Source organism: Caenorhabditis briggsae, assembly GCF_000004555.2.
Source record: "Caenorhabditis briggsae complete genome, chrII, whole genome shotgun sequence".
NCBI lineage: Eukaryota > Metazoa > Nematoda > Chromadorea > Rhabditida > Rhabditidae > Caenorhabditis > Caenorhabditis briggsae.
In genome coordinates, this window is record NC_013486.2 from 9167074 (window position 1) to 9183946 (window position 16873).

At 40.4% G+C, this 16873-nt stretch overlaps 3 protein-coding genes across 3 annotated transcripts in view; 1 reads left to right on the plus strand and 2 right to left on the minus strand.

Annotated features, from left to right (window-relative positions):
- CBG02690 overlaps positions 1-4646 on the plus strand; it is a gene marked incomplete at both ends in the record, with an annotated part of 6074 nt that extends 1428 nt beyond the window's left edge. The window contains 10 exon segments of the mRNA XM_002630910.1: positions 354-695; positions 754-828; positions 830-889; positions 894-1016; positions 1201-1352; positions 1670-1768; positions 3198-3330; positions 3802-3999; positions 4051-4456; positions 4510-4646. Coding sequence (XP_002630956.1) covers positions 354-695; positions 754-828; positions 830-889; positions 894-1016; positions 1201-1352; positions 1670-1768; positions 3198-3330; positions 3802-3999; positions 4051-4456; positions 4510-4646 — 1725 coding nt within the window.
- Positions 4647-5376: 730 nt separating this feature from the next.
- Cbr-wrn-1 lies at positions 5377-9142 on the minus strand (the record flags this gene model as incomplete). Its single annotated transcript, XM_045242473.1, has 13 exons — positions 5377-5603; positions 5652-5811; positions 5856-6081; positions 6125-6249; positions 6298-6397; positions 6467-6792; positions 6838-7054; positions 7100-7207; positions 7254-7569; positions 7618-7998; positions 8046-8116; positions 8168-8927; positions 8974-9142. 13 exons carry the CDS (start codon positions 9140-9142, stop codon positions 5377-5379), a joined length of 3186 nt encoding a protein of 1061 aa, XP_045092235.1.
- Positions 9143-9410: 268 nt separating this feature from the next.
- Positions 9411-14570, minus strand: Cbr-tag-184 (the record flags this gene model as incomplete). The annotated part of the gene is given in 15 exon segments (XM_002630908.2): positions 9411-9718; positions 9766-9880; positions 9937-10485; positions 10534-10716; positions 10766-12028; positions 12082-12238; positions 12288-12874; positions 12877-12895; positions 12968-13041; positions 13090-13242; positions 13292-13875; positions 13949-14099; positions 14147-14300; positions 14353-14465; positions 14514-14570. Coding segments are annotated over 15 exon segments (4467 nt in total).
- Positions 14571-16873: the final 2303 nt, after the last annotated feature.

A 16873-nucleotide genomic window follows, 5' to 3' on the forward strand; every position in this document is an offset into this window, starting at 1 on the left:
TGTGTCTTCCAGAAACTGGCAAATAGCAGAAAAACTAGGAATTTTCAAAAAATTATGTGAATGCAAAGTTTTCAATCTAGGTATTTTCAGAGTGATGGGACACTTGACAGCCGAGCTTCAGACTCTTGAAAAAAAAGCCCATATATCTCGTTTCCTGTAATAGATATCAAAAGGTGGCCAATTAACAAAATGTTTATCATAATATCGGCAAAATTTTATTAGTTGACCATTTTTTGATATCTTTCCCAGGAGCCGAGATAAATAGGATCGAAGTTGGCTGCTTGGATGGCCTTCTATTAGAAGTTTTATGGTATCTTATTAATCGGTGCAGTAGCAACAAAGTTGATTTTCAGATGGCATTTGACCCAAAAACCGTGACCATTGCAATGGTACAATCAGCCTCCAATGCGTGTCATTATGTAAAAGATGGAGATATTCTAGTGAAAGTGAACGACATCTACGTTCTAGATCGTGATGCTGCCCGGAAACTCTTCTATGCAAGTGTCAACAATACGAAGACAGTTCGTCTGACTCTGGAAAGATCTACGACCACTGATCCTCTGGGTCCAGCCCCTCCACCTCCAGATGGCGTTCCAACGACAGCGGTTCCAGGAGGAGTGAAAAAGACTGGGAATTCGATGATGCTTCCTCCACCACAACCACCCCAAGGAAAAACAAGCAATTTTATGTGGTCAGTTTGAACCTCTTCTTATCACTTTCTCTTTTCATTTGTACAAGCATGTTTCTTTGCAGCTTCTGCCTCCTGACGTTCTGGAGATCATGAAAGCAAACAAGGATTTCTACAAAAAAATGTGCAAGAATCCTCCCGTGTGTCATCACAACATCGAATCCGTCTCAACCAGTTCCAGCCACTCTCCCATCGGATCCCTGCTCCAGAAGTCCGTATCCCGTACACTCAATCCCCGAAACCATTGAAAATGACCCCACAACCAGTCGCATCCTACCTGTTTTTGAGAGAAAAAATAAGAGAACCTTTTGAAATAAACAAAATTTGTGTGTTGTTTGTTCTTCTGTTGTGCACCACCACCGTTCGTAACCTAACAAATATTTACGAACCTCTTCGGCAAAATTTTGATATAAACGTTAGGCTCTTTCCCAATCTTAAAGTTGGTTCCCGTCAATTTTTTGCTCCTAGCCTCTCTTTCCAAAGAGTTGCAAATGTTGTTCGCCGTGTCATAGCATTCTCTGCGTCTCTCTCTCCCACACTCTCTATTCTTCTTCTTCTCCTTTTCCCTCTCTTTTTCTCTTTCAGTGACACAGAGACGGCCAGCGGCCGGTGCTGCTTGGTACCGACTCTGTGTGTCTGCTTGTCCGTGCCCGGCCGTCCGTCCGTCCGTCCATTCGCTCTCACTCGTCCAAAAAATATGACTGGGATGACGAAAAAAAAGAAGGAAAAACGGAGAAGGAGAGGACGAATGCGTGTGTGTCGTTCTGGGCGATTTTCACTTCTAGGTCATTCGACCTATTCCCCCATTCGTTTCCCATTCGTTTCCCATCTGATGAACTCTCATTCTTCTATTTTCAAATTTCTAATCTAATCTAAATTCCCATTTCCTAGCTGATGAGCACTTTTTCTTCCTTGGTGGGGTTTCTGATCTGATGAGTCAGTGTAACTATCTCAAGCATTTCGAAATCCAGAATTTTCTAGAATTTTCACAACAACATGTTTACGAAATTGGACCAAACAATGTGATGTCCTTGTCCTCCTCCCACTCTCATTTCTCCTTCTTTGCACCCCATTAGAACGGTTTTCGATTGACCCTCTTTGTCTCTTTCTCTCTACTTTTCCTTGGTTTCCCCACTATTTTTGAAGGAACAAGTTTTCCAAAAATTGTATTGTTAACTCGGAAAAAATTCAATCATCAGTTCGTCAGATACAGTACCAGTCAATAATATTTTTCAGTCCATTTTCGGAATTTTCCGTAGTCTGGATCTCAGCTGTCAAAATTGTTAAAAATTGAATTTCCGAATTTCGAATATTAGGAATTTCCTAATTATAGTTTTTTTTTGAAAAAATAGGTTTTTGAAATTCCAAGACAAAAAATTTTGAAATTTAAAAAACTTTCAAAAACAGAAATCTGTGGAATTTCCAGTTCGAAAACTTCTAGAAAGCTGGTGTAAAACAGACCTAATTCACGGAATCAATTCACAGAATTTTTTGAAAAATTCCTAGTTTTTCAGCTTTCTGCCGAATAACTGAAAAACTAGAGATTTTCAAAAAATTTCTGTGAATGGAAACTTTCAATCTAGGTCTGTTTTACACCCTCAAAATTTTTCAAAATGGTCAGAAACTTGACAGCCAAGCTCCAGACTCCTGAAAATAGTCAGAATGGCCAAAAATCAACTCAAAAATGATTTGTTGGGTCCTGTATTCCCCACTATTCAATTAAACAATTCGTCCTAAAGCTGTTCTGTTAATTTGGATTTTTTGCGATTGTCAATCTGTTCGTCAGATACCGTAAAACCAGTAATAGAAGCCCCTCCAAACTTTCAACTTTGAGCCAAAATTTCTTGATTCCTGTCAAAAATATGAAAAAGTTGTCAACTGATAAATTGTTTATCATAATTTCAAAAGTGTTTTGTCAATTTACACATGGTTGATATCTTGCATAGGAATTGATAGTTGAGCTCAAAATTGACAGTGTGAATGCCCTTCTAAATGCAGGTTAACTGTCTATTTCTATCTTGTGGATCAGAATTTTTTAACAATTTCTCAAGTTTCCACTTTTTTCTCACTTGTCAGTTACACTGCCATAAGGGAGAACACAGATGGTAAGTGATGGACAAACAAATCAATACACACACTTCCCCATGACTATCTGTGTTCTTGTGACCTTTTGGTTGGTCTATCTATGACGTCGATTCGTATTCTCGAATCGATCAGGAGTTTATTTGTACTGAATCCTTCATCTTCTTCTGTTGCTCATGACCCAATATCCACCAGCTGTTTCGTTCAGTCCTTTTCGTTCTCGTGATATAATTCTATGTCATTCTCTGACATAAACAAAACAATTGATGCTCTAAAATCAGCTGATCTCCATAGTTGTTTATTTGTTCCCACTGAATCTTTTCTCTCTTTCAATATTTTCAATACCCACCCCTCTTGTTTTTTGAACCTCATTCTGTTTTTCTTCCATCGAAAGAAATCATCCAGAAATTCCCCCCTAATTTTCCAGAATGCCAACTTTCTCGCCGCTCGCGGCTACGAACGAGAAGATTCGACCACTCGATGCCATCTGGAATGAGGAAGACGATGAGGAGCAAGCTCCAGTCGCACAGAATCGTAGCTGCGTTTTGAAAGTCATCAATGTAAGTTTCCAAATTTCTTCTGTGGCTACAGTACTTTTCAGTGGGCTCTCGGTCATTTGGACCATTCTTAAGAGTCTAGAGCTCGGCTTTCAAGCTTCCGATCACTTTGCAAACTTTTTTGAAGGTGTAACAAAGATTGAAAACTTTGCATTCACAGATTTTTTCAAAAATTTTAGTTTTTCAGCTGTTTGCCGATTTTAGACAGACACTCATATTTCAGGGTTTCAGTACAAAATGGACCAAAACTAGGTGTCTTTCAGAAATTGGAAAAAAGGGAATTTTCAAAAAATTCTGTGAATGCAAAGTTTTCAATCTGGGTCTATTTCACACTCTCCTAAATTTACAAAGTGATCGGGCATTTGACAGCCGAGCTACAAACCCTTGAAAATGACCAAAATGGCCGAAAAAAAAAACTAAAAACTACGTTTTTGTATATCTCATTAACTGGTACTGTAATATGTTCAACTTCAGAATAGCTACGCTCAACACATCAAGCTATTCGTCTTGGCCTTCGTGGCTTTGATCCACTTTTGGTATCTCAACGAGTTTCTTGTTAAATTCGCTGCTTTCGACAAAATGGCTCAAGACGTCAGATACGTTAAGCCATATGGAACCAACTATGCAAATGACTACCTTTCGATTCAGTACACCCACCAAGCTCTGATCGATGTAAGCCAATTTCGTTTTTTAGAATAAAATATCTAAAAAGTATATTTTCAGTACAAGAAGAACCTGTGGTTGACAGTTGGTGCAATGTGCGCATCCCTTGCCGCCACTGCTTCTCTCTTGACCATCTACAGCTCCCCACATGATGGATACAATCGTGCCGCAACCAATTTGATCCGAATCTTCGATTTCTCCTCTTTCCTTTTCATCACTTTCCTTCTCTTCGCTCGAATCTCCTACGCCATTCGTCTCAGTACCAACGCTCAACCATCTCTCCGTGCAGCTTCTCGTATCTCCCAAACCATCTTTGACGAGTTTGGAGCAACTCTCGATTGTCGTCTCCACCCAACAATGGATGAAAAAAATTGCGCTTCTGAGATCGTCACGTCGGCCTTCCCATTGCACTTCCTCGAGTATTTGGTCATTTTGTGCGTCTTGACTGCTGCTTATATTGGATTGGGTAAGTTTTGGATTAGTTTAAAACTCATTTTTTAATTTTTAAAAATATTTCAGCCTACTTGATCGAATGGTGCATCCGTCATTACTTCCCACCAACCCATGAGAAGCTCACTCCAATCAGTGCAATCTCTCGAAATCTCGTGGCTTCTTCTCGTTGCTCATCCGACAATTCTGTTCTTATTGCTGCCTAATCATTTCATTTTCTCTTGCATACATATTTCAATTTTCACCGTCCCCTTTTTCACTGTAGATTTTCTTCTATCCCTATTCAATTTGTAGTTCTTCTCGTCATTCTTTCCCTTTCTTTCACGGTGTTTTTTTCGGGACGTCTTGTAAATGCGCTCGAATGCTAATTTTGTCAAAGAGGCGTTGGTCTCGACGCGAAAGCGTCCATCGGAAAAAGCGCGGTAAAAAAACTTATTTGAACAAAAAAACAGTTCCGGAAAAATCACAATTCTCCTAATCAACAAAAGCGCTTATTCCTTAAGGTAGCATGAGCTCCAAACTACCTCCCTTCTCCTTTTTTTGGCTAGTACCTTATGGAATTGGACTTGTGACTCTCAGAGATATTCTTTTTTCTTCTTCTTCTTCTTCTACTGATTTTTTTACCTCTCCATCTCCTCGATTCCCTCAATTTCGTTGGCTTCTGAAGCCGTTTCCCCCCGTTCTCTCCCCCGTCATCTACCTTCTCCACATGTCGATTTACGAGTTTCAACACTCTAAATTTCGCTCTCACCAACACCAACAAATTGTAAGTATTTCTGCCTGACAATAAATGTATTTTTCTCCAGCTACAAATTTGAGATTCATTCTTGCTTCGCGACACTGTATATAGTTGAAAATAAGCATTCACATAAAATGGGGAAAATTATACGGTAAGGAAAAAGAGATCAAAATATGATAAAATGTGTAGAGACCGATTTATAGTTTGAACTTCTTCATCGGTGGAGCACGGGATGTTGATGCAACTGGAGGTGGACGTGGTGTGGGAGGATGGTTCACAGCCGATGGTACCTTCGGACTGGCAGCATCTTCTTTACTCTCTTCGATTCCAAATTCATAAATTAGAACAGCTCTGATCAGTTTCAACTGATTATAGTCTACTACATCTCCAAGAGCCTCTTTCCATGGAGCAAGCCGAATAACATCTGAAACATTTTATCTTGACAGGGAAAAAGCGACGGTTTTCAACTCACTGGAACCAAGATGAGTCCTCGCAGCGTTGAGACAAATCGCAATGTTTTTCCGATTGACATTCAGTTTATCCAGATACACAGGAAGTCCCTTTTCAACAGCAATCACTAGATAATTGTAGACAGTACCCTCACTGATACCGCGTGCTTGAGCAACTTGTTTCTAGAATTAAAAACGATTTGGAAGAGTCATCTGAAAACACCAACCGCGTCTTGTTTGGTCATCAAATGATGCATGTAGACTCTGCGAATCGATTCAGCAAGCTCTTTCTCCATAATAGATGTGATATGGTGTGGTATGGTATCATTTGCACTAACATTCATAGAAACTCCAGTTTCTTGCGAGAACTTCACCACACAATCCACAAAACGCTTTCCATATTTCGTTTTCTGAACAGCCGACATTCCATCAATCACATTCAGTTTTGACACTCTGAAAAATTATATTTTGATAGGAAGATTGATATCAAACAAACGAGCTAGGTCGCAAATTAGCAAAACCATCCAGTACGGAGTTGGAAACGATTTGGAATGGAGCCACTTCGTACATGTTAGCCATTTCCACACGTAGATCATCCAGACAGGTCCGCAATTGCCGTATCTTGAATTAACATCAAGGCTCCCCAGAGAGAATTCAAATATAAAGTACCTTTTCAGGAAGACCTTCTTCAATGTCTTGCTTCATGTTTTTGAGTGGTTCGAAATCTTGAGCAGCAACGTATTCTCGTTGTTTGTGGGCTCCAAGAATCCTTAAAAATTTTTTTTGTATTTTGATATTTTACTGATCCTAAAGTTTCTCTAATTCCCCGATAACTCACTTCTTCTCATCAAACTGAACTGCGTTCGAAGTGGAACTCTTCGAGGCTCCAGAAGACACCTTCGGAACATTCTTCTCCTTCTTCCCTTGCAATAAAACCGGTGTTGCCTCGATTTTCAGTTCTTTTCCATTCAGCATCCACCTCTCTGCCGTGTCCGTCAGGACTGTACAGCTCCCGAATTTCATTTGCATCGTTCTAACGTCTCCCAGATATCCAGCCAATCGGAGAGACGATCCCAGTGCTCTCCACCATTTCTCCGGTAAGCTCTTTCCGATTCCGAAAAGTTGCTTCTGAGATATGTTCTTCATTCTCCACGCTTCTTTGTCCTAGAATACAATTTCATAATGCAGAAAACGTTAGTCGTTACAAACCGATCCTCTCAAAAATTCGATTGGTTTCCCGATTCCAGTTTTTCCGTTGTATAGTTCAAGAATCACTTGGAATAACCATTTGGATTCAGTAGTTACATCAATTGTGCTTGATGTGGAATCTTGATTACCATTCAACATTTCTGTACATCGATCACAACAATCCGCTTGTGGTGTAGCTGCTTTAACGAATGATGGGTCGAAATGTTTCAGAAGTTGACTGGAAGTATATTTCAATGGTTTTACAGGATGCTGCAAAACTTACTATCTTCTGCAACCAACAGTAGTCAGCACGAGCTCTAGCTGTCTCAACATGAGGTTTAGATTCTCCAACACCTCCTCCGACATTTGCGGATTGTTTCGTAGTTTGAATCTGTAACAGTTTGATGTGAATACTTGTACTTTTAAAACTTTAAAACTTGATAGTAGCCAAATCCTTGGGAGCAAAGAAAACACGACAGACACTCGGAGCACCGTCTCTTCCAGCTCTGCCGATTTCCTGGTAGTACGATTCGATATCTTTCGGGCATCCATAGTGAATCACATTCCGAACATCAGGCTTGTCGATCCCATTCCAAATGCGACAGTTGCAACGATCGTTGTAATCTTTAAAAGAAATCGGTATATGATCTAGAAAAACGGAACGAACCTTGTCATGCATGAACTCTTTGTGTGCTTTTTCGCGTTGAGTCTTCGAAAGTCCAGCGTGATAATGAGCAGACCGAACTCCAATTCCTAAAAAATTAAAAAATCAAATTTTAGGGCAAGCCTACAAAAACATACTTCTCAAAACGGTATTCACATCGTCCACCATCTGTTTTGTCTGACAATAAATAATAGTTGGACCACCAAAATGTCTTCCTTTCACATCATCGGTTTGCAAAAATACCGACAAATCAGTAGCCACATCCTTGGAAGAATTCACAGAAATATACAGATTTTTCCGGTCGAACGATGTTGTTGTAATTAGTGGTTTTCTCAATTTCAAGTTCTCGATGACGTCATCTCGAACTCGAACAGTAGCCGTAGCTGTTAATGCAATCAGTGGGACAGTGCAAAGATCGGATCGGTTTCTAATGGCTGCTAAATGACGATATGAATTTCTAAAGTCGTGTCCCCATTGTGAAACGCAATGAGCTTCATCGATTGCCAGAAGGGAAAGATCTGAAAAGTGATGTATTGGAATATGATCTTAAAGAGCTGTAACGAACGTTCTCGACATGCAGATAGAAGTTCCAGTCCTCTGCTGCTTGTTACCATTTCGGGAGACATATATATGAATCTAAAAAGGTTATTCTACTATTAGAAATTATATCTACTTTTTTTTCAAAACCTGATTCTATGCATGTTATTTGAAACTCGATCCCATTCTTTCTGACTTGAGTCACCATCCAGCTTCACAGCATCAATTCCTTTCGCAACCAATGTTGTCACTTGATCATTCATTAGTGAAATCAAAGGAGAAACCACCACAGTCATTGTATTCAGAAGAAGTGATGGCAGCTGATAGCACACACTTTTACCGTATCCAGTTGACATCAGCACAAACTGATCTTTTTCTGCTAACACATTTCGAACGACATTCCATTGCTTATCTCGAAATCCTTTGTGCCCGTAGAATTCGTTGAGAGCTTTCAATGCTTCCGGAGGTGGGTCCACCATGTTAGCCCACTTATTTTTGGTTTCTTTGTCGATTTGAAAACAATTTCCATTTGTGAAAAACTCTCCGTCGTCCAGAAAGGTATTCTTCCGTTTCACAGACGTCTTTTTATCCAGAACAGAATCCACAAACTCAGAATCATCTAGAGAATCATCAAGAACGATTTCTTCTGACTCTTTTGAAGTTTCTCCATCATCCCAAACGTTCTTTTTCTCTTCTTTAGCAACAGATCGTTCTCTTAAAGTGTAACGTCTGTGAGGGAACTCGTCTTCTTGAGTTTCTTCCACCGGAACGAATTCACTGTCATTCCCAGCATCTGAATCTTCTGATGACGATTCCGAGACAACGGTTTCTTCTAGAGTTCGTTTATGGCTCAACTTCTTGGTTTGAGACGGAACTTGACTGGGAACAAAGTCGTCGAACGAATCATAGTCTGAAATATTTTATTCTAAATAAAATCCAAAGAAAAATTACAGAACCTTCATCGACCACTGGTTTGCTAGTCGTCGCTTTATCGAAAGAATCGTCCGATTCAACTTCAGGTTCCGTCTCTCCTAAATCTTCTTCTCCTTCTTCTACATCAGTCTCCGGAAGTTCTTCTTCGTCTGAACCTGGACGAGTTGGCGGCAACTCTTCGTCGTCACTCATCTGTACGATTTCATTTTTTGAATCTTTCAGGATACAATAAAATAGAGGAATATCGTAATAGACGGAAGGTCGAATACACCTTTGTTTCAATGTTTTTGAGATTTATTTTCAGATGATCTCTAAGAGCATGTAACGAGAAAATTGTGTAACAAAAAGAAAAAAAACAACAATGTAGGAAACAGTCAACAATTAAAAAAATACCCTTTAACAAAATTTTTGAATTTCAAACAACAAAACAAAACAATTTAAAAAAATATCAACGATTATCCTAATCTTCATCATTCTCTTCAGCCTTCCTCTTCTCCGCAGCTTGCCGTTTTGTAGCTCGATACGGCTTCATCTCGTCCAGCTTTCTCTTCCTCATTTCCGTCTTCTTCTTATTCTTCTTTCGTTTCAATTCAGCAGCATCTTCTGGAGCCGTGACAGCCAACTCTCGAATCTTTCGTTTACGATCTGTGATCTTCTCGGCGGCGTTCTTCTGGCAAGTGGCCACACGATTACTGTACTCGTCGTCTCCGATTTTTTTCTTGATTAGTCCGCACACTTCTTGCGTCAATTGAGTCAGTTCTTCGTTATCTGAAAGCCATAAATTGATTGGAAAAATAAAACATTCCATTGCTAACCTGAAGTTTTCAACTCTCTCACAAGAAGAGGCATGAAGGAATCAAGGATTACTGTAGTCCGTTCAGAATCTCCAGTGACAAACAAAGCAGCGATCAGTTTGAAACAATTGGTTCTCTGAAAATCGAGCATGGATACTTCTTGAAAAATACTGTTTTCAGTTAACTTTCTACCTTGAGCGTTTGCTTCACAGAATGCTTGATTTCATATCTACAGGCAGCAGCAATGAATCCAACCAGAGTACGGTATTCTTCCGACTTGATATTCTTTGCTAGGAATACAATATTCTTAGAAGCCTGTTCCCCGACGGCAGTGCTCATTTTCTCGTGTCTCAGATGACGACTCATCCAAAAACAGACATCCTTCGCTAGCTCGTTCGGAACTTCCGACAACTCGATTTGAGAAAGAAGCTGTCCGATGAGTGTAGACGCAGCTAGCATCACTTCAATCGACTCTTCACACTTGCACAGCTCCTCCATCGACCGAATGAATTCGATAGCATCCATCTCAGATATTGCTGTCTTTCCTACATTGATGATAATGCGAGTGAGCCCATTCAAAATGACTGTGATTGAGGTTTCACTGTTATTCTCAAAGACATCTCCGTTGAACAGTATTTCCTTGACTTGATTCACAATAGGTACCAATCTATTCGCCATTGTTTCCTTCTCTACGTAGCTGAGTTGAACTGCGGTCTGAATTCCAACAGCCCTCGCGTTTTCCTGAAAAATGGTTCCTTAATTTTTTTTAAATCCACATTGCAAACGTACATCTTCTGCCTTCAACCACTGACAGGCAACTTCGAAAGTCTCTTGTCTTTGTGCGGGGCCAACTGATTCCAGCAGATGTCGAAGAGCTAATCCAATGTGGTTAGCTACTTTTTTTGACTCGTCATTCATCATTGCAGCACCCATCTTGACGACGCATAGCATGTGAAGAGGCGCAAGAGACTTCTGAATTTTCATAATTGATTTTTTCTCATTGGCACTAAAAATGTGTTACCGCAACAAGATTTTTGAACAATGCTGCAAGCATCTCGGCAGCACTCATTCGTCCTGTTTCATATTCGTATTCCAGCTGATCCAAGAAGAATTCAATGTGTTTCTCGACGTTTTTATCTGCATCTGATGCTCCGCCAATATAATCCAGAAGTGTCTCTCGGCACTGTTCTCTGATATTCACTAATGGTGATCTGATCGAAGTCTCTGCCAAATGATCCATAATCTCTCCAAGTCGCTCATGTCGAACACCTCGCTTCACAAGAGCTTTTATCAACGAGAACATGGTCGCTTGTTTGTGTTGGTCCATGACATCTGCTTCCGCATAAGCCAACAATAGCGTCAGTTTGTCATTATCCAAGAAAACACTTCCCGTCGTCGCAATCAGATTGGTAAAGCCTTTGTAGATCAACTGATTGAGAAGTACGATAGCTGGCTTGTGTCCGGCTTGCCCAATTGAAGAATAATCACTGAGTAGCACGAAAAGAGTGTCGGAGACTCGTTGAGAGTTCGCAGCCACTGCAGGCAATTGCATTTTGATCATGGAGCAGAGGGCTCGCATCGAACACGAAACTAGTTTCTCGTATTTGAAATCGAAACAGTCTAGGATGAGTTTGACGAATGGATTCAGCCGAGAGACCATCGAATCGTCAGACAAATCAAACTTCTTTTCTTTCAGCAGAGAGGAGAATAACAAAACGAAGAACTCAGCGAAGACGTGATCACGGCTTCTGATAACAACCTTCGTCATTGCACCGATTCTCTGAGGGGCAGCAGCAAGGATAAGGCAACTTTCTGGACGACGACTTTTGTTTTTCGCATCTTTTTGTCCATTTTTAGTCTCCATATCCATCAGTTTCTGAATATCCGAGGTGAGCGACTTGAAAATGTAGGTCAACAGGTTAGAGTGATCCAGTGAATCGTTATCTTTTAGTCCTCCAGCAAATTTTGAGAGAAGAGCCGAAACTCGTTGAATCGCTTTAGCTGATGGATGTTCGTTGACAACGTCTCGGAATGGAGCTAGCACCAATTGAATTCCAGCTGGTGACACAATTCTTCCAAGATGGAGCATCATTTCTGGAGCACGGTTTCCCTTGGCTTCTGGGCATTCTGCTTTGACTGCACCGTTCTCCTTGTCTTCGGCAGCGAACTGATCCTTGATACACATTTTTACGATAACACTGATAGCTGAATCGAGCTCTCCTCCTTTCATTGCATTCTTCATTGCGACGATTAGTGTATGGACGGAGAAAATGGCCACGTGGACCTGAAACCATACTTACTGTTAGTTTTAATTCGGAATCTGGGTTTATTCTAAACCTGGAATCCTTTTGTCATCGTCAAAGAAATCTCTGTGATCACTGAAGCAAGATATTTGGGTCCCAAGCATTTCACAATTTGAACCAATGTCTTCCTAGCCGTCTCACGAACATCATACGAATGTGTCATCATAAGATTACACAATTTCAAGATGACTCTGAAATTATTATCGTTAAAAACAATGTCCAAACTAATAAGTACCGTACCCATGGAGATGTTGTCCTGTCACTGAATCCGGCAGTTTCTGCAGAAGTTTCACAATCGCCAGAGCGATTGGAGCACGTTGAATATCGAGGTGAAGAGCCGTAGCGTGTGTCTCCGCACTCCTAGCGTTCTTCTCCACAGCTTGTGCCTGCGAATCCAAACTTTTCGAAAGTCGAGGAAGAATGACTCGGCTGATTCTTTCGAGAATTGTCTGCTTCTCACTCTTCACAACTTCTTTTCCGTCTTCTTCGGTGGTAACTTCATATGTCTCTCCTTCCTCCAGTGTTACATCAAAGTGGAATGCTTCAATAACAGCGACAACAATACGGACAAGTGCTTTATCAGTGAACTCGTTGTCCTTTGTAGCTGTTGCTTTTTCGACTCGGGCCAACCAACTCTCGAGGTAAGAACAATACTTTCCCCATGGCGCTTTTGTCATGATCAGTTTCAAAAGTCCCAGTGACTCATCGGAAATCGCATTGAATTTAGCGGAATAGTTGACTAGGTAAGGATGAATGATTGGTACCAAATACTTGTTCATGGAATTGAATGAAACGTTCTTCTCGCCACTTGCTACTGATTCGACTAGTTTCGAATGGCTCTTTGTCTTCTGTAGAGTTGAATGTGATTCATGTTTTTCAAAAAATCCAATTCCTCATTGTCATTTGAAAATTCATCCAATTCAGCTAGATGTTGGCTCTCCTTGAAACCCTTTGTCATCACTCCCAGAGTATTGAGTGCTTCTTCGCGGACAGCCTGAAATGATACGAATAAAATATATGATTTGCTTGAACGAATCCTTACATCTACTTCATGCTTCAAGAAAGCGATGATAGTTGGATTCAGATAAGCATCAAGGAAGAGTCGTTTCTCAACGACAGGCAATGTTCTACCAGCATATTGGACCATCGCTCGAACGTTGTTTCCAGCAGTCATCCGCAGGGATAGGTCATTCGTCTGAAAATACATTCATGAGACAACAGGACGATTTCATTTAAAAACAAACCGTAGAGATAAGATGGAAGTGAGAGCTCAAAATCATGGCCAGAATAGTATGATTTGTTGGTTCCTCGCTATTCCAGATTTTCATTAATTCCGCGTATGCTGCATATCGCCTTTCAAAATGAGGTTCATCCACTTTCGTTTTGTCCCAAGCATCAAGTTCGCATAGAAGATGCAGAGTTTTTCGGATATTCTCATCCAAGTTCTTCGATTCCACTAAACCTTCAACCATCAAAACCAGTGCGTCTCTCAGTGTTCTGCCTTCCATTCTTACGAAAAGTCTTGGGAATTTGGGGAAGTAGGATTCAGGATCCTTGAGAAGAGGTGCGATTCTAGCCAAAGACTTCATCATATTGACGAGTGTCTCTTCATTACACTTCCTTCTTTCGACACACAGAAGAAGAGGAGTTGCGAGACGATTGGCGACGTCGTCTGTTTCCGATACAAAGTCCGAGAATCGTTCAAGAAGAGTGATACTTTCAGGAGCAGGTCTTTTGGTCTCGGCAACTTCTCGTTCGATTTGATTTGTGAGGAATTCAAGAACAAATCTTGTTTTCCGGCTGAGGAGAGTGGTTCCAAAGTTGACTTCTGAAAATGAAAAATTTTTTGTTTTAATTTTTCGGAATCAATAAAAACCATAAGTTATTGGTTCAAAACTTACTCTTTTTGGTTTCAATCTTCTGACAATCAACCAAATTAGAAATCTGAACCATTGGCTCATCTGCGAGTTCCGATAACTTCATGATTCCATTCCGAATGGTTTTTAGCATCAAATCGAAGCAACCAGGCCAGAGAAGAGGACCAAGAAGAAGCTGAAAAACAGGGTTGCTATGGCTTATTATTCCAAAGACCAGCTTACATCTAATGTATCACATTTTAAAACTTCATCTTTCTGTTCCTGAATTCTCCATTTGATTGTAATGGTCAGCAACTGATAAAGAGACGGGATTTGACAGATCGAGGCTAACAGCTTCACAACTGCGAACGGTGCCACTGGAATCATTTGCTCTGTTCTGAAAATTTTTAATTTTTGCTTCTAACAAGGATTCATTTTCAAAAACTTACCTTTGAATGACACTGACAAGAGGCATTTCCTCGACATAATGGCGGAAAATGGTGTCCTTGATAGCGACGATTTCTTCTTTCGAAAATTCGCGATCCGGGAACGCATGGAACATCTGAAGGAGAAAAACTTGATTTTAAGATCAGTGAGTTTTTATAAATGCCTCGGAGAGTCGTTCACAAACGCTCATTCTCAACGCCTTCACTAGATCCGAGTGCATCTCCGCCTTCTTTGCGTTTTTGCAGACAATTCCACAGGTGAGGATCACTTTTAGAATCATACGTTGCTCATTGCCTGTCATTGATCTTGCAATCTTTTTCAGCATTTCAGAAACTCCATGAAGAACGCTGCAAGAATAGAAGATAATTATCAAGGTGGTGTCATCATCCGAAATTCCTTTTCTCGGAAAGTATACATGTGCTCCGATAATATGTGTTGTTGCTCCTCCTTTCTCTACTTCCAAAAATTTCATTTATAAAAGATGTGTGTTGCCCCAATTCAAGACATTTCTTCTTCTTATTTTTCTTTTTTTTCAACAAGTGTCTGGAGAGAAATAGATAGATTGAGATACACTTCCCCAACAACAAGCAATCGCTTAAAGGGAAATAGCTCTTTCTCTATAAATCCGGCTTGAAATAACTGCCAAAATATAAGATTATCCTTATTGAGTCTCCTCCCAAAACACTCAAAACCATTTCACTTATAAATTCTTCCATCCCGAACGCAAAATCCAAATTCCCACATTCTCCAAAATCAGCGTGAGAGCACAAAATTTTCTTCCTCCTCTTCTTGCTCAATGTGCAACTCATCGAAAGCAGTCACACTTGATACCGAACAAGTGCATCTCTTGACATCCCATCATTTTTTGTGTCCTCCTTTCCCCCCTTTTTCTCTCTCAATCAGACTGGGATTCATTCGCCTTATAATGCACTTTGGGAGGGTGTGAATAGAACCCTTTTTGCCGGCTGGTAATGGTTACACGCCTCCTTTCGTTCCTCCTACTCAAAACATATAATTACTTCCGAACAACATCTTCTACAGTACTCATTTACTTATGAGATTTCTTCTTCTGTCACATAAAAACAACAGGTCCAACTTTATTATTTTTCTTCTTATTTCTCCTGTTTTTCCCTCCCCTTCGATCTATCTCTCTTCGTTGTTCCCCCACCCATCAGAAACCTATGTAATGCCACCTTCACGTAACATACATCCTGTGCCCTCCACTTGATTGACAAAAAATTTTCTTCCCACTGACGGGAGCCACTAGAACCGAGACCGGTGTGGTTGGGAAGGGATGAATGACAAACAACATATTTCATGTTACTAGCACCTCCTCATGTCCCCTTGGTGATTCACTGCTTTGTTTTCGACACTTCCGTTTTGACTCCCGAGATCTAGACCTGACCGCTGGAGGAGCATCGTATCCGATTTCATTCAAAGTAGTGATCCCAGTAATACCCAAACCTAAGGTTGCTTCCGCCAAGAAAAATACACAACTTTTTATATCTTTTCACATCATAAAATAACCATGATCGCATGTCTTGGAATCTCTGCGTTTTGTTGAAAACGTAAAAAACATATGTACCAGTGTTTCCTAGCATATGTAAGGAGAATTTTTTAGCTCACGTCTTGAGTTTGAACGAGACTACTGTCAATATTCAGCTTTAAGATTTTCAGAAGGATATCTTCTGAGAATCCAAAGTATTTAATTGAACCCTTGTTCCCATTCAATGTGAAATGTGAAATGTGTTACATTCTGCTTCTTCCGTAGCTCTCGTAACAAAGTGATGATATCTCCCGTATTTCTAAGTTTCCGTTTTCTTCTTCTTCTCCACCCCAAGAGTCACAACTGTTCCCTTCTTCATTTCTTCCGTTTCACCGCCATTGCCCTCTTGTCAGAGACAAACTAACTACCTTCGTACGAGTCATCGCATAAATAATCGTGTCAATTATCTCGGTCAGATGAAATGATGACTGATTGAGAGACAAGTCATATCACCGTCATATCAAACTATCGCCTTAGAGCCAACTTGTGAAATCGTGATTTTACTCTTCTATCTCCTAGATTTTTCAAAAAAAATATCATCCATTTCTCATCCTCTTGTTGATACTCCATTCCTCTGTTAACGACCTTTTTAAATTGCAGAGCACTTATCCATTGGGGATGCTTTCTAATGTTTTCTAAAAACACTGCTGTCTTTCTTCTTCTGTTTCTATTAATAAATTACAATAAAGCTTCTTCTTTCTCGAAGAGTCAGAAGCGTACGCTAGCTGACCGCTGCAGGTATAACCTCACTATCAGGCTGATAGTATCAGCTATAGTTCAGAGTTGAAAAAAACCATGAACTCTTCTAGGTTCCCCGGTGATGTTCACGATATTTGGGCGCACTGTCAATGCGTATCGGTACCTAGCGTCACCGCTCCCGGAATCTTCAATCATGAATCTCCTATCCACATTATGTGTCATCACACGTCTTCTGCGACGGTCCCACAACTTCCAAACGCCGAGACCACAAAGGGTCC